General features: G+C 44.6%; 2 protein-coding genes and 1 long non-coding RNA gene across 11 annotated transcripts in view; 1 reads left to right on the forward strand and 2 right to left on the reverse strand.

The window, feature by feature from the left end:
• CENPI (centromere protein I) overlaps positions 1 to 6,695 on the reverse strand; it is a 30,110-nt gene extending 23,415 nt beyond the window's left edge. The window contains exons 1-5 of one of the 4 annotated variants that reach the window (XM_039488106.1): positions 6,583 to 6,695; positions 5,226 to 5,598; positions 4,503 to 4,640; positions 1,924 to 2,042; positions 1,108 to 1,215 (exon numbers count right to left, since the gene is read on the reverse strand). In XM_039488106.1, coding sequence (XP_039344040.1) covers positions 1,108 to 1,215; positions 1,924 to 2,042; positions 4,503 to 4,640; positions 5,226 to 5,445 — 585 coding nt within the window. In that variant the 5' untranslated portion in view covers positions 5,446 to 5,598; positions 6,583 to 6,695. Of the gene's footprint in view, positions 1 to 1,107; positions 1,216 to 1,923; positions 2,043 to 4,502; positions 4,641 to 5,225; positions 5,599 to 6,469 lie in introns of those variants that run through there. The other 3 variants (XM_039488104.1, XM_039488107.1, XM_039488108.1) reach the window with 3 other exon arrangements.
• Positions 6,240 to 10,919, forward strand: LOC120371821. 6 transcript variants are annotated; one of them, XR_005584602.1, is made up of 4 exons: positions 6,240 to 6,564; positions 9,135 to 9,195; positions 9,992 to 10,128; positions 10,786 to 10,919. It is a non-coding gene; the product is annotated as an uncharacterized LOC120371821 (long non-coding RNA). The 6 variants fall into 6 exon arrangements; XR_005584600.1 differs by lacking the exon at positions 6,240 to 6,564 and adding an exon at positions 6,636 to 6,771; XR_005584601.1 differs by lacking the exon at positions 6,240 to 6,564 and adding an exon at positions 6,765 to 6,847.
• Positions 9,881 to 14,394, reverse strand: TMEM35A (transmembrane protein 35A). Its single transcript, XM_039488110.1, has 2 exons — positions 14,251 to 14,394; positions 9,881 to 11,143 (listed from the first exon to the last, which is right to left on the reverse strand). The coding sequence occupies exons 1-2, from the start codon at positions 14,368 to 14,370 to the stop codon at positions 10,757 to 10,759; spliced, it is 507 nt and encodes a 168-aa protein (XP_039344044.1). The 5' UTR covers positions 14,371 to 14,394; the 3' UTR covers positions 9,881 to 10,756.
• Between the last annotated feature and the right edge of the window lie 84 nt (positions 14,395 to 14,478).

Here is a 14,478-nt window from a genome sequence, read left to right on the forward strand (position 1 = left end):
AACTAGTATTTAAAGGGTAGGAATTCAGTTGTAGGAATCCAATTTTCAGCAGAGGTCACAAGCGAAGTTGAGCAAAACCAGCCAAACATACTGCAGGAAATATATCCTCTTTGGTGCAAGTCTACTGTACTGCAATACATTTTAAACATCAAAAACATCATGCAGGACTTCTCACAATTAACAGCAATTAATGTCTCTGCTCTCTCATGGAAAATGCCTATGGGATTTAATAGAAAATACTCTCACTATAATATTTTTTAAAAAACCCTACAGAAATAGAACGATGCTCCTGCTAGAGTATTCCATATGTCAGTTAAAAAATTCTACAGAAATGTCCTCATTCTCTCAAATTCTATAGGTTTCTAGGGTAATTTCTATAGAACTCTATGTATCTTCATTTGTTTGATGTTTTCTAACAGTCCCAGAGGGCAGCCTATGAAAACGTTACATGCTTTTCTGACCCCAGGTACCATTCTGAAGAGATCAGTATTTCACACCATCCCGACATGAGACAATGGGTGACCTTACATTCCAGTAATAAAATACTTATGTAACTACCATATAAAAAAAGTCACGACTGCCTGATTCCCACTTAAGTTACATTTAACTTAGGTGGAATGGCATTTGGATTCTGTTTATTAAATAAGCATTACTTTAAAAATGCTCTTTTTTGCCTATAGTGTACAGTCAGTTCCATCCTGGCGCCTGGGGGTTTACTTGTTTGCTGTCTGACATTAAAAGCAATACTAGACACTGCAGTGTCACAGTGTCTCTTGGGAACTGAGACAGCATTCGCTGTCACTTTGCTCTTGTTACAGAGCATGAAGTCCTGGATGCTCATTTACACAACCTTGCTGTAGGTGCCAAACTAGAGTAATCTTATGTTGAACTTCCATGCTGGGTGTCCTAGGTTCAGAAGAAATTTTGGAATCATTGGAAAAAAGCAGAGTGAAGAGGGTCAGTCACTCTACTATAAACACATACTACAGCACTAGAGGACAGGGCTCCACTCTCTAGTTACTCCAGGCCAGCATAATAAGACGTACAGTACAGGTGAACACTCTAAATTTGTTCAGAACCAAAGGAACATTCTCCTGTTCTCCTTACCAGCTTCTCATCTTGCAGGGAGCAGAAGAAGAAGCCGTAGAGTGCATGAAGCTTTTCTTTGTGATCAATGAAGTCAAACATTGCAATCAGCCATCTTAAGAAGAGCAGCTGCAGCGAAACAAGACAATCATCCTGCAGTAAATGAGGGAAAAGACCAGACAGACAGACCGACCGACCACCCCCCCACTCCAGAGGACTTATTTAAAGTTGTACACACTCCTTGAGATCAGCAAGGCAGCCAGGGGACATCTTTGAACAGTTTGGTATAGCCAATCTCTTCGTTATGGTGCTAAAGCTTGGGGAGAGCAGTAAACACTAAACTTAGAATGGAGAAAGTGCCCTGGTTTTGAGTACATGCTAACCTCTAGGGAACTGATCACTTGAATTTAGACTGCTCTGACTAGACTCCCATGCAGACCAGTCAGACATAAGGGATTCTAAGACAAAGGCTTCAATCTATGCTCCTTCAAGGATTATTTGAGGCCATATTTTGTTCAGATCCTGAATCATCATGATAGGCAGGAACATCTTGGGGAAATGCTTGACACCACAGAGGCACATTGAACATCTTGATGTAAGCAGGTTCCCTAAGAAACTCAAAAGTACAGAATAAGCAGAAGTTGTGTCTACTTCCCACACAATTCCGTCAAAGACCTGCTATTCCAGTGCTAGGCTTCTCTGCCAGTTTTGCTAATGGGTACCAACTATGTGATGACTTTGCACATTAAGCCTCTGGATTTCCTCTTCCTACAAGCAGGCTGCTCTGAATCACCTTTCCCCAGTAGCCATTACTACTACAAGTGTTTGTAAAGTTACCTGGGTGCTGCCAGAACATTTGCCAACACAGAGCCGGGATACTGCTGAAACCACTGAACTTTCTGCTATTACTGAGGCTGGAATCAGGCACTTCAAGATCCGAGTATTTACTGTATCAGCTACAAAAGAGACCATTCAGAGTGAGACATTGCTTCAAGTTCCAGGTTCTTTGCCATGTCATATGCAGGTGAGACCATCATGTCCTTTCTGGGACAGATTTACCTATATGCAGCTATCACAGCCTGGAATAAGAATCTAACAAGGACTTACTGGAAAAAATCAAAAAGCCTTAAGACTGGTTAATAGTCAAAAAGTAGGAAGCTGATTCTCCTCACACCAGTTTTACAGATGTGCAACTCCATTAGCTTAAATGCAGTTACTCTAGATTTACAGCAGCGTAACTCAGAGGGAAAAAAATACAGCCTGTTGACGTGCGTACTGCCGTTATTAGCCTAGATATCTAGAGTTTTATGGAAGTATGAGCTGGAGAAAAAAAGGAATTTCCTTTGAATCAGCATAAGGTCAGAGTATCCAAAACAATTTCAGATTATAAATCCAAGTGGCCTGAAAGTTAAAACCAACACCTTCATACTCCTATATTATTAGCCAGTGCCAAGTTCATCCTAATTACAGGTATTGGCTAGTGGACATAAAATTAGACCACCCCAGGATTTTAGTATTTAAATAGTGTTTAGTTCTTTAGTTAGAGCCAGGCAAAAGTAACAGGAATTCTTTATAGCTAATATTTGACTAAGGAACAAATAACATAAGAAAACAATACAAAACACATGATTAGCAGCTGTTCTTTTGTTGCCATATAGTGCCTGAGTCAGTAGCTTGACAGTGCTCAAAAGAGACTTAGGACTACAAGCCAACACTATTCAATACTTGTGTATGATGTAAAGCACTAGTGTGCCTATTTTAAACTCAGATTTTAAAAGGTCAGAAGGGACCACTGTGATCATTTAGTCCAGGGATCAGCAACCTTTGGCATGTGGCCCGTCAGGGAAATCCGTTGGCAGGCCGGTACGGTTTGTTTACCTGCAGCATCCGCAGGTTTGGCCGATCGCAGCTCCCACTGGCTGCGGTTTGCCGTTCCAGGCCAATGGGGGCTGCGGGAAGTGGCGCGGGCTGAGGGTTGTGCTGGCCGCCGCTTCCCGCAGCCCCCATTGGCCTGGAACAGCGAACCGCAGCCAGTGGGAGCTGCGATCGGCCAAACCTGCGGACACTGCAGGTAAACAAACCATCCCAGCCCGCCAGCGGATTTCCCTGATGGGCCGTGTGCCAAAGGTTGCCGATCTCTAATCTAGTCAGACCACCTGCACGTTGCAGGCCACAGAACCTCACCCAACCATTCCTATAATAGCCCCCTAACCTCTGGTTGAGTTACTATAGTCCTCAAATCATGATTTAAAGACCTCAAGTTACAGAGAATTAATAATTTACACTAGTTTAAACCTGCAAGTGACCTGTGCCCCATGCTACAGAGAAAGATGAAACCCGCCAGGATCTCTGCCAGTCTGACAAGAGGGAAAATTGAAAGTTGAAATGAAACGGGCAGGTCAAATATGGACTAAAAATTGAGTTTTGTAAACATAAGACCAATAGAAATGTTTGCCTAGCTCTTTTCAAAATTTCAAATAGTGTATATTGAACTACATTCCATTACAGCATTTGCAACATGGTGCTAGTACATGAGAGCTAGAAAGTGAAACCGACTAGTCTATTGTGATTATTCAGGACAAGGGAAAAGGTTAAAAAAGAAAAAAAAGCAGAGTAAGAGTGAGAACTGAATTAAGTGTTTAAAATTTCACTCACAGCTTGTAATGTTATCAACATGTAAAATGTGAGATTGTCAGTTTCACATCAGCAATTTAGTTTTATAAAGGAGGCACCAATTATTTTATGCCAATAAAAGGGACCTACTAAAATTGTAATAACCAGAAGAAAAATGTCCTCCACACTCTAACATGTATCTTTAGGTTTTTGAGGTGGAGGATTGTTATTTGTTTTAAATCCATTGGCTCATCACCAATTTAAAAGCAAAATGGTGGTCCGTAATTTTGAAGAACACGCTTATCAAGTCTGCACTGACACTCCATTCCTCTTGCAGTGTCTCATACAGACAAAGTTGAAGCTAAAAATAAGCAGCCATGTCAGTTGCATGTCAGGGGAGAAGAAACCCAAACAATCCCCAGCATGGAAGATGAGAGAAAGGTTTCTAGGGACTACAAGTCTGTAAGAGATTTTATAAAGTAAGTGACAGCAGTATTCTTTTAAATATTGAAGAAAATAGTTTTTTTTTAAATTATATTATTCTTATTTTATTTTTTATTTTTTTACAATTTTTATCTGAAGTATTCCTTGTCCCTACCAAGTTTGCTACACTTATTTTAGCAAGAACTCAGAATGTATATTAAAGAACTTTAAGGATGCTGTATATTTACAGTAAGGGACAAACCATGACAATACAACCACCATAACATATTCTCTCAAAGCCATGGATATGGTAAGAAAGTGGCAGGAGGGAAGGAAGACACATTCACAGTGGACATGCTAGCAATTTCTGAATGTTTTACCAAGGTGGCCACTGAGTGCCACATTCAGCAACACATCAAGTCCTTCTGGGGATAATCCTCTCTGCAGGGCAATGCTTTCCACAGTAGTCAAGTGTTTCTGCAGAACCTCATTCTTTTTCAGTGGAATGTAGTCTTTAACTAAAAGAAGCAAAAAATGTAGGGATTAAAGTGCATCCTAATAATCATAGAAAATCAGAGTTGGAAGGGACCTCAGGAGGTCATCTAGTCCAACCCCTGCTCAAAGCAGGACCAATTCCCACAGAGATTTTTGGCCCAGATCCCTAAATGGCCCCCTCTAGGATTGAACTCACAACCCTGGGTTTAGCAGGCCAATGCTCAAGCCACTGAGCTATCCCTCCCCCCAATTTCCTCCTGAGAAATGTGTGTGTTCACAGGGATACATTCTACCCCCAAATCTGTTTTCTGCTCATAGTTTACCACTTTAAGAGAAAACACCCTGGTTTTCAAAAGCTGCTGTCCATCCACAGCTCCCATTAATGGTTCCCCTGTATAGTTTGTTCTCTCTGTCTGGGTGTTTCACAAGGCAATAGGGGAGAAGAAAAAAAAAAGTCAAGATAGGAAAATAATTATAAAACCACAAAAACAGCCAGATGGACTCAAGTTGCATGTGAAACTATTTTAAACTCATTTAAAAATGGACTACATTTCAAATTCATAGTGCCCTTTTCAATATCAGAAGCAAAGTTATATCACTGCTCTTACCTCTCTCAAAATAGATCAGAGCTTGCTCCAGATGGTCTTGTGTGCTGTTGCCTGCCTGGACACTGGCAGATTGCTGCTTCTCTTTCTCATGTTTCTGGGCACTTTTCAAGTCCACAGTCTTTGGGCCAGCTGTTCTCTCTTCTATTTGCCATGCAGAGAGGCTACTACTGCGAACCTGCAAAGCCTGCTTTGGATTCTTGGCTGTCCGTCTTTGATGCATCCCTTCAGTCTCCCAGCTGGGAAGGGCGAATTAAGTACACACTCATCTGCCAGTCTGGTTCCAAGTCTTTCCCCCAAGGAGGCAAGAATATAAATCAAGCCCCCAAAGCCAGATATACCCCCAGCAGTTGAAGAACATCAAAGAGCCACTTGCCTGCAAGAAGATGAAAGTCAGTTTATCCACCGCCTTTCCAAAAAACCCACTAGGTTTTTGAGGTGGAGGTGTAAAGTAACTAACTATGACTTGCCATAAACCACTTAGAGCAGCATGTGCCCCAGAAAGGTCAGATAATCCAGTTAGAAGAGTACCTATATACACAGGCCATCCAGTGTGTACATACAAGCCCAATTCTTCCCTCCAGCAGACAAGGATGAAGGAAAGCTCACAAGTAGGAATTTTTAAAGGGGAATATGTCACCTTGAAAATTAAGTGTCTGAAAGACATTTACAATTATAACACATAACACTGAAAAAGTTAGTAAAGATACTCAAAACAGAAGAAACACTGGGGATTACTATTCTACCCCAGGCACGAGCAGTTTGGTATTGTTGTTTCTCCAGGCCACCGAAATCCCCCTGGCTACAAAGGTTCTTAGATACATCAGTAACAGAGCAGAAGAACGAACACACATATTCTACAAATAATCAATATTTAACCGTTCAAGTTGACAGGGCCCCTTTAAATAACCCACAGTTCTGAATTCCCAGAGAAGGGGGAAAGAACGATGCAGACAGACCCAGGACCGCGAGCAGTCAGATCAGGCAGGAGGCTGCCCAGCGCCCACAGGTCTAGCGCTCCCCGCTCTGCGGGCTCACACCCCGCGCTCCCCATCTGCGGGGCCATCGCTCTGCGCTCGGCAGGGCCCTCAGCCTGGAGCACCCAAAGGGCCCCGCGCTGCTCGGAGCTGTCCCGGCCCTAGCGAGGCTCAGAGCCCGACCTCAGACGGGCCTGCGAGGTGCCCAGCTACCCTGCGCTGCAAGCCCTTGGGCCCTGCCCGAGGACTGTCAGCCCCTACTTCCCTCACCCGCCGCGCCCGGAGAGAGGGTTACCGAACGGCCCCCGGTAACACGCCTGTCCCCCGGGTATCTGCTTCCTCAGATGGCTGCCCACGCTGCCATGGTAACAGCCCCACTTTACCTCACTCCACTGTTACGGGTTTTTTTCAACCGTCCGAAGCAATTCAAACCTCCGCGCCACTCCCTACGCATGCGCAGATCGCAATAGTAAGGACGTTGGAGCGAGGAGGTGATCATTGCGCGCGCGCGGAGCTCTCGGGTGCGGATTGGTCGGACAAAAACTGACCTCATGAGAGCGTCAATATTTCTTGTGAGCATGCGCATCTTTCCGCGCGGGCGGGGGAAGGAACGGGATGTCTTTACGCATGCGTATTAGGGTCATTGAGGTTGGTGAGTGGGCCGTGCGCGTGCTCAGTGCTATGGGGTTCTGTTTTTTTTGCCGGTTTGGTCAGGCTCAGGGTCAGGGTGAGGTGGTCATGGCATTGCAGGGGTGTTGGCGCGCGGGATGGAGGAAAAACCTTGAATTAGCCAAGAGCGAGGTCGAGCGCGGGCCAGGCCTATGTAGGGGACCCTCCCTCGTCAGGGCAAGGGGGCTGCCCCCTTCCCTGGCAGCCCCACACCACGCAGACAGGCAGAGAGCCCGCGTAGTGCCTGCCCGCAGAGCGGCCTCTTCCCCAGTGCGCTGGGGTGCAGGGGCGCCAGAGGCTTCCTCCCTGATGTCTCTGAGGCGTTCACACACCCCTGCCCACGAACAGACCTGTCTGCCCTGTGCCCAGGAGCGTGCAGGGGAGCCATGCCCATCTCCACCCCCATGCCTGCCTGCCTCCTCACCCAAGCCAAAACGCACATGCCTGCCTGCCCAAGCCAACCTGCCCATGCCTGCTGCCCACCTACATGCATATGCCTGCTCACTCATACCCATCTGCCTGCTCACCCCTGTGCACATACACCAATGCACCTCAGCCTAGGGGGCAGCAACATATGCTCTGGCATGCCTTGTGCAAGTGGAAACACAGCAGGGGGTGTGTGAGGTTTTCAGCAAGCCATGAAGTCGATGCACCATCTCTCTTGCTTTGTCAGAGCTGCCTTTTGACTCCCACAAAGAGAGGCTCTGCCCTGCAGGCCTGTGCCTCTGCCAGGGAAGTCACTGCAGTGCCAGCGCAACAAGCTAGGTATCTCTCCTGCAGCTCCTATGTTGTTTCTAGGGAGGACAGGCCCTTGAAAGCGGCTGCCCTCAGAAGAGCTGAAGTGATGGCATCATGATGGGAGGGGACATTGCTGAATTTACAGGCAAAAGGGGGAAAAACTGAAGGGAATAAAAAGGAGCCTGAAAGGGGAATTTAGCATGATAAAATGCTATGCCAGAGCCTGGATTTAATTTCTGGCCCCTTATCTCTTCACCTTTAGCAAGCAGGAATGACTAGTGCTCCAAAAGTAGCATGCCAACACACATTGGGGCAAGGAGAGAGGGCAACCCAATATGGGCATATAAAGAGTTTTGCTGGGGCTTCAAATAGCAGGCCCTATCGTGTTCTTTAATGAAAGATGTAGCTGCAGTTGGGGATCATAATAGTCCAATGTGGGGGAACTGTAAAGGCTCTGAAAAGGGGATGGAGGTGGAGAGATGGGAAGGTTTTCAGGCTTTCATAGCATATGAAGTGCTTTTACTTTGCATCAAACTGATGAAATTTTCAAGATTTTATGCTGATTATGCTTTATTGCTAGGGTGTCCAAAGCTATGTGAGGTACTTCACTAAAGACATGAACCTGCTCCCAAAAGATCTATGTAAATTTTAGATGCGACAAGTGAGAATGGCAGACATGCAGAGGATCACAGTAATACAACTGTGGACACTGTGACAAAGTTCCTCCTCTACCTTGGTGTGTCCTGCGCTTATTGACAGATTTGCACACCTCAGTGCTCTTCCCCTCTGGTGGAACCCACAGTCTGGGTCAACTCTTCCTGTGTCTGATCAGAAGTTGGGAGGAACCCAGGCCCACCCTCTACTCCGGGTTCCAGCCCAGGACCCTGTGGATTGCAGCTGTCTATAGTGCCTCCTGTAAGAATTGCATGACAGCTTCAACTCCCTGGGCTACTTCCCCATGGCCTCTTCCAAGCATCTTCTTTATCCTCACCACTGGACTTTCCTCCTTGTGTCTGATAATGCTTGTACTCCGTAGTCCTCCAGCAGCACTCCCACTCAGCTCCTTGCACCTCTTGCTCCCAGCTCCTCACATATGCACCACAATCTGAAGTGAGCTCCTTTTTAAACCTAGGTGCCCTGATTAGCCTGCCTTGATTGGCTGCAGGGGTTCTAATCAGCCTGTCTTCCTTAATTGGTTCTAGCAGGTTCCTGATTACTCTAGTGCAGCCCCTGTTCTGGTCACTCAGGGAACAGAAAACTACTCATCCAATGACCAGTATATTTGTCCTCAACCAGACTCCTGTACCCCACCTGTCTGGGTCTGTCACAACACTTAGTTTAAGCATGTGCATGTCTTGGTGGTTCTGTAAAGATACTTTAAAAATAAACACCGTGACATTTAATTTTGGGTATCAGGTAAGAAATTACTTCAGAAGGTGGAACAAACTACATGTGCATTTGGGCTGACTTTGGGGTAGTCCCTTAAAACAGAAGATTCTGTAACAAGTGTGGTCTCTTATAATTTTAGCTGTATTCTCCAGGACAGCTGCTGTGAGAGGTAACTAAGCACAACTGGAAGTTCTGCAAATGTAAGCCTCAGTCTCCCATATTCACCCAGTTATCCCCATAAATGTATTTTTTCATCCCCAACCTAATCTGTTCTGCAAGGTATCCTTATGACTGCATCATGACAAGACCTCAGGGAACTCAAAATAAAAATGGGGGAGTTTATATACATGCAGAACAAACTACGAAAATGGTATCTCTCCCTTAACTATAGATGCATCCTTAACATATATGCAGTTGAATGCTGTCTAATGTGCTGAATACAATTTTTCAAGGGCTGGGATTGAAAGTTTCTGCAATATAGGTGGCACCTAGTCTATTTCAACTACATCCTTAAAAAAGGGGCAAAGTGGGTGGTTAGACCTGACACAGTACTCCAGGTTAATACGTATCCTTGGTTTATATAATAATATTTTCAGTATTATTCTCTAGCTCTTTCTTCACATACCCTAGCAAGTTTGCCTTTCTGATTGCCTCTTCACACTGGGCAGAGATTTTTTCAATAGTCATAATAATGGTCAGTCCCTTTCTTAAATGGTTATAGTAAATTCAGAACACGATGTAGTTCAGATTGTTCTTTCCAATGTGCATTATCTAGCATTTTTCAGCACTACATTTTCCTTTCCATGATAGAAATGGTCATACTCAACCAGGAAGGGACTTTTGGGCAGATGTCATTCTAGGAAGACATTGAACTCTGCCAAGACATTTTCCTCCAAATTTCAAAAAGTTTATTTTCATGAGTAATTAAAAAACAACAACACGGAGACAAATACCAAGAAAAGTAATAAAATTTAAATGCATCTCCCAAATTTTCAGATATAACAGAGAGAATCAGGCTCTTTGTGACAAGACTGCTCCCCTACTTGCTCCATGACCTCCTGTGTGAATGTGGAATGAGGATCCTGGGCACCCATAACACCCATAACAATAGCTGGCAATTCCGTAAAGTCTTGGTGAGCAGTTGGCAGGAAAGGGAATGTATTTATTTATTTATTTATTTTTGGAGGGAGACACTGACCATGGCTGCTCTTTTTGCCAGCAACAGGTATGTGGGTTTATTACTGGGCAAATACCAACCTTTGGACAGTTCTAATCCATAATCCTTATTCTTCACTGAGAGAGTGATGCAACAATTGGTCATGGGAAGCAGGAAAAATAGTTTCTCTGTCCAGTTCATTGCTCTAGTGTTAAACCCCGTGCAAAAGGGGAAACCCAGGCAGGTGAGGTATAAAGGGATCACAGAACTTTTTCCCCATAACCAGTCCACACAGAAGACTTGTCACAGAGGTGGTTCTGAGTAGGGGCTCCCTCCCATGAACACACACTCAACAAGGTACGTTTTTCCCCCATGGACTAATTAAAAGACAGTGTGGATGTATACGGTTAGGGAAGAGGGTAGTTCTATGGTGTTCGGGTTGCACAAGCCATCATGTGGTGATTGGCTGACATACTGTTTTTCCTAAGCCCCTAATGCAACCTTTTAAACAAACAAAACAAAACAAAAAAGAATTAAAAAACTGACTTTTTTTTTTTTTTAAGAGAGAGCTGCCTGGAGGGTCCGTGTCCCTCAAATGCATTCCTCTAAGACACCTTTACTTTGCCTTTCTCAGGAGCTGCCTCGTGGGCAAGTGGCTGCTCATCACCATTCACCAACAGGATCCTCTTCTCAGGTGGCTGCTCCTCAGGCTGGCGGGCGATCAGTAGGCGGCAAGTGAGCAGGATCCCAAAGACCAGGGCGTGGGCATAGCGCTTGAGTGGGTCACCCACTAACTGGTGAAAAAAGAGCACAGCGAGCACGAGAAGCAGGAGGAAAAAGTTGGCCACGTCCTTGGGGCGTCCAGGCACCAGTGTCATGACAATTCCACATGCCACCTCCAGGGCACCAATGCTCTTGCGGAGAAGGATTGAGCTGACTCCCATCTTCTTCAATATGGGAAGGGCCCGGACGTAACTTTTGTAGGCTCGTTTCTGGAATCAAACAATAGTACATGTACAGCACTAATTATCAGAGAACAGTAAAGGGTAGAGAAGGATAGACTATGTCTGACATTTCATCCCACAGGACTGCACAATGTTTTATTGCGTTAACCTCATATATAAACTGCACATAAAGATCACTTCACTCATCACTGTTGTATAGATAGATACGTCTGGGGGGTTATACAGCAAATGTTTGGCATCCCCACTAGGGAATCTGTTGGAACAATATTCCCACTTACCCCAACTCTCAGTATCCACTTTCATGGTCTCTTCTTTCCTAACTGGAAAACATAATTCTTTGAGATGGAAATACAAGGCAGTAACTGTCAGGCTAGGAACTGGCTAAGACACAGTGTAGTAGGCACACATTCTGTATGTTCTTGGGAAATGAATTACTAAAATCTGAAGATGCTATTTATTGTTAAAATTAACAATGCAGAAAAGGGTTGTCAAAAAAAAAAAACCTCTCCCCCAAACTGACATGCCTTTTTTAAAAGGAAGATCCTAAATAATGCATCTTAGTCCCTGCAGAACCAAGGGACAGAAAATAAAAACAAGATGCATGGTGAATCTCTAAGTGGCCTAGAAAGTCCCAGGGTTCTAAATTTCACATACAGTGGAGATTTAGCTGAGGGCTGTACGTCAAAGGTAGGATTTGCTAGATCAGTCTGTTTCTCTCCACATACCCTTTTATGATCTTTTCTTTCCTGTACAGAAAGCAGGTTGGCATTTGTCATCCTGGTTCTGAGGGTTATGCTGGATTTACAAACAGCCTTATTAATAACAACCTTGTTCCCCTCCCCCCCAACCCCAATTTGCCAAGGGGAGAAAAGTAAGTATTGTACAACCTAACTTACCTCCCCACAAATATTCAAGCTCTTGTATTCCAGCAACACCCAGTGAGAATTTTGTTCTCTTTGAACACACTTTAAATTTTTCTGGGTTTTAAAGAGGCCCCTAGTTTACTAACAATGCCTAACACTATTTTCACTTCCACTGGAGTGTACCAGTCACCACAGATATTCCTGATATACTGGATTTATACCCCATTTTCATCTTTCTTAGGAGGAAAGAAATGGTAGACTTAGATATTCCAATCAGTTCTGATCTAATACGAACTCAGCAAAGCTGACCAGTAAGAATCAGTGACTTAGCCAATTTCTCAGTACAAGTGCTCTCAATGTCATTATGGAAACGTGGTCAGAACATGCAGTCAGATGGATGTAGACAGCTTTGCTTTTTCAGCTTTGTAAAGTTGACACTCCCTTCCAAGAGCAGTTGGTGATGTGTTTCTCTCTCTCTCTCTCTCTCTCACACACACACACACACACACACACACACACTCACTCTCTCGTTGCTATAAAGATGTTAGCATTCTGTTCCAAACCTACATTTTCAGGCTTTAAAAATATGCTTTGAAGCAAAGCTTCTTCCCAAAGCAGCAATCTTTGTAATTAGATGTGTAAAAATATTGGTTTAAAAATGAAATTTGGCAGTAGTACTCCCTAATCACTAGATATTTTTAATGCTGTAATAAACTGATTCATGAGTATGTTATTTGGATGGACTTAGAACGTCTCAGCTCAGTGTTAGGTCCTATGCTCTAAACAGCTAACAAAGATTCTTCCCTTAGCTCAGTTGCAGGGGCCTGTGTTTTCTGGAGCATCAGGATCTGAGTTCTAATTCCATTTTTCCCATGGAGTTACAAGAGATCCTGTTGCGCTCTATTGGGCCACAGCTATGTTGCAATACAGTATAGTACAGATAATGGTGATTGCGTCTAAGCTGTATGCCTCAGTTTCCTGATTTGTAAAGAGGGGGATAATTTTTACCTACCCACACAGGGCTATTGTGAGGCCTACTTCACTAATGTTTGCAAAGCAGAAAGGAGCAAAGAATTATAATCATAGTGATCAAGGATTTTGTAGTGTGTTTAAATTCAAAATCTTGTTTGTTAAATCTTATTTATTTGCATTTATTTATCATAGCTTGGGAGCTGTGGCTTTTGGATATTCTCTCCTTCCTTTTGCCCCGGTCACGCAAGTCATCTCTTCACACCCTCCCCCAACTGAGAGACCCATTCTGTGGGTAGGGGCAAGACCACTGAGACTCAGATGTTGTTTGGGAGGTAGGGGAAGGCAGCTGAGCAGGTGCACTGAAGAGAGAGAACAGAATGTGCTGGAAGCTTCCACCATTGTTTCCCAGTGATCCAAAGAACCTCAGCATTCAACACCTTCTAGCCATGTTAGTAAATAAGAAGAGAGAATGAAACATAAAACCACAGAAGAGGGAACTAAGCACAATTGCTTTGACAGCCGGCAAGTCAATTTCTGCAGCGGGTTTGACCCTGGGCAGAAAGAGTGAAGGAAACTCACTGACTGACAGACAAATGTGTATGCTGATCCGTGCTCTCCTTCCAACCCATCTCCAGTGTTACAGAGGCAGGCAGGCTCATTGGTGCTGAGGAGAATGATAACATCTAGTCCTTTTCTAGCACCTTCTGACTAAGGATCTCAAAGTGCTTTACAGTCGTTAATTATTAGTCTTCACAACCCCTGCGAGATAGAGTCATTCAGTGTCATCACCTCCATTTTGAGGCACAGATAGTTTAAGGACCTTTAAGTATCTGGTTTCCAAAGCAGGCACATTCCCCTTTTCCACCCCAAGTCCTTTTCTTGTCAGGGGAATGGAAATACTCCTCACTGTGTGACTGACTGGTCCTGGTCTCCCCCTCTTTCCACAGGGGCACCAGACTGGCTTTAGGTTTCATCCTCCTTGCACTGCCCTCCCTCTTTATTCATCAGAGATTACCTGTAAAATCAGCTCAAATACCGGACCAAAGGCTGTCGCAGGATTTGATTCTCAGCAGCTGGTTTTTATCCGTTTAACATCAAAAAAGGAGGAGAATGAGCTTCCTGCCCCCCCCCCTCACTCCCCCGTCCAGAATTCAAGGCTCCACAGCATTGGTGCCTGTATATCCTCCAGCAGAAATTCCTTCTGCATGGCTGCTCCCGTTGCAAGGTTGTGGGCAAGAGAAGAACATGCAGCCCTGCTAACAGTATGTCTCCCATCACTGCCACTGCTGCTGTACTCACCATCTCATTGTAGGCATCTTTGCTGAGCCTTGGGGTCAATTTGATCGTCCCCATGAAAACAAAGAAAAGCCCCAGAGCCACCGAGAGAGCCACAATGGTTACAGTTCTGGGAGATGCCATTGGGCCAGTGACAGGACGTCCTAACTAGGCCTCTTGCTCTCTGTCCGTTCAGGAGGTGGTCAGTCACCATGGAAGGAGATCAGGAGCAAAGCTGCAGAAGCCGCGAGA

Source organism: Mauremys reevesii, linkage group 9, assembly GCF_016161935.1.
Source record: "Mauremys reevesii isolate NIE-2019 linkage group 9, ASM1616193v1, whole genome shotgun sequence".
In the NCBI taxonomy this organism is placed as follows: domain Eukaryota; kingdom Metazoa; phylum Chordata; order Testudines; family Geoemydidae; genus Mauremys; species Mauremys reevesii.

What these genes read in the sequence shown, in the direction of transcription:
- TMEM35A (XM_039488110.1), bottom strand. Translation starts at nt 14,370, where the DNA reads ATGGCATCTCCCAGAACTGTAACCATTGTGGCTCTCTCGGTGGCTCTG. An exon ending in AAGATGCCTACAATGAGATG is followed by an intron (nt 11,144 to 14,250) that starts GTGAGTACAGCA and finishes GTTTGATTCCAG; the next exon opens with AAACGAGCCTACAAAAGTTA.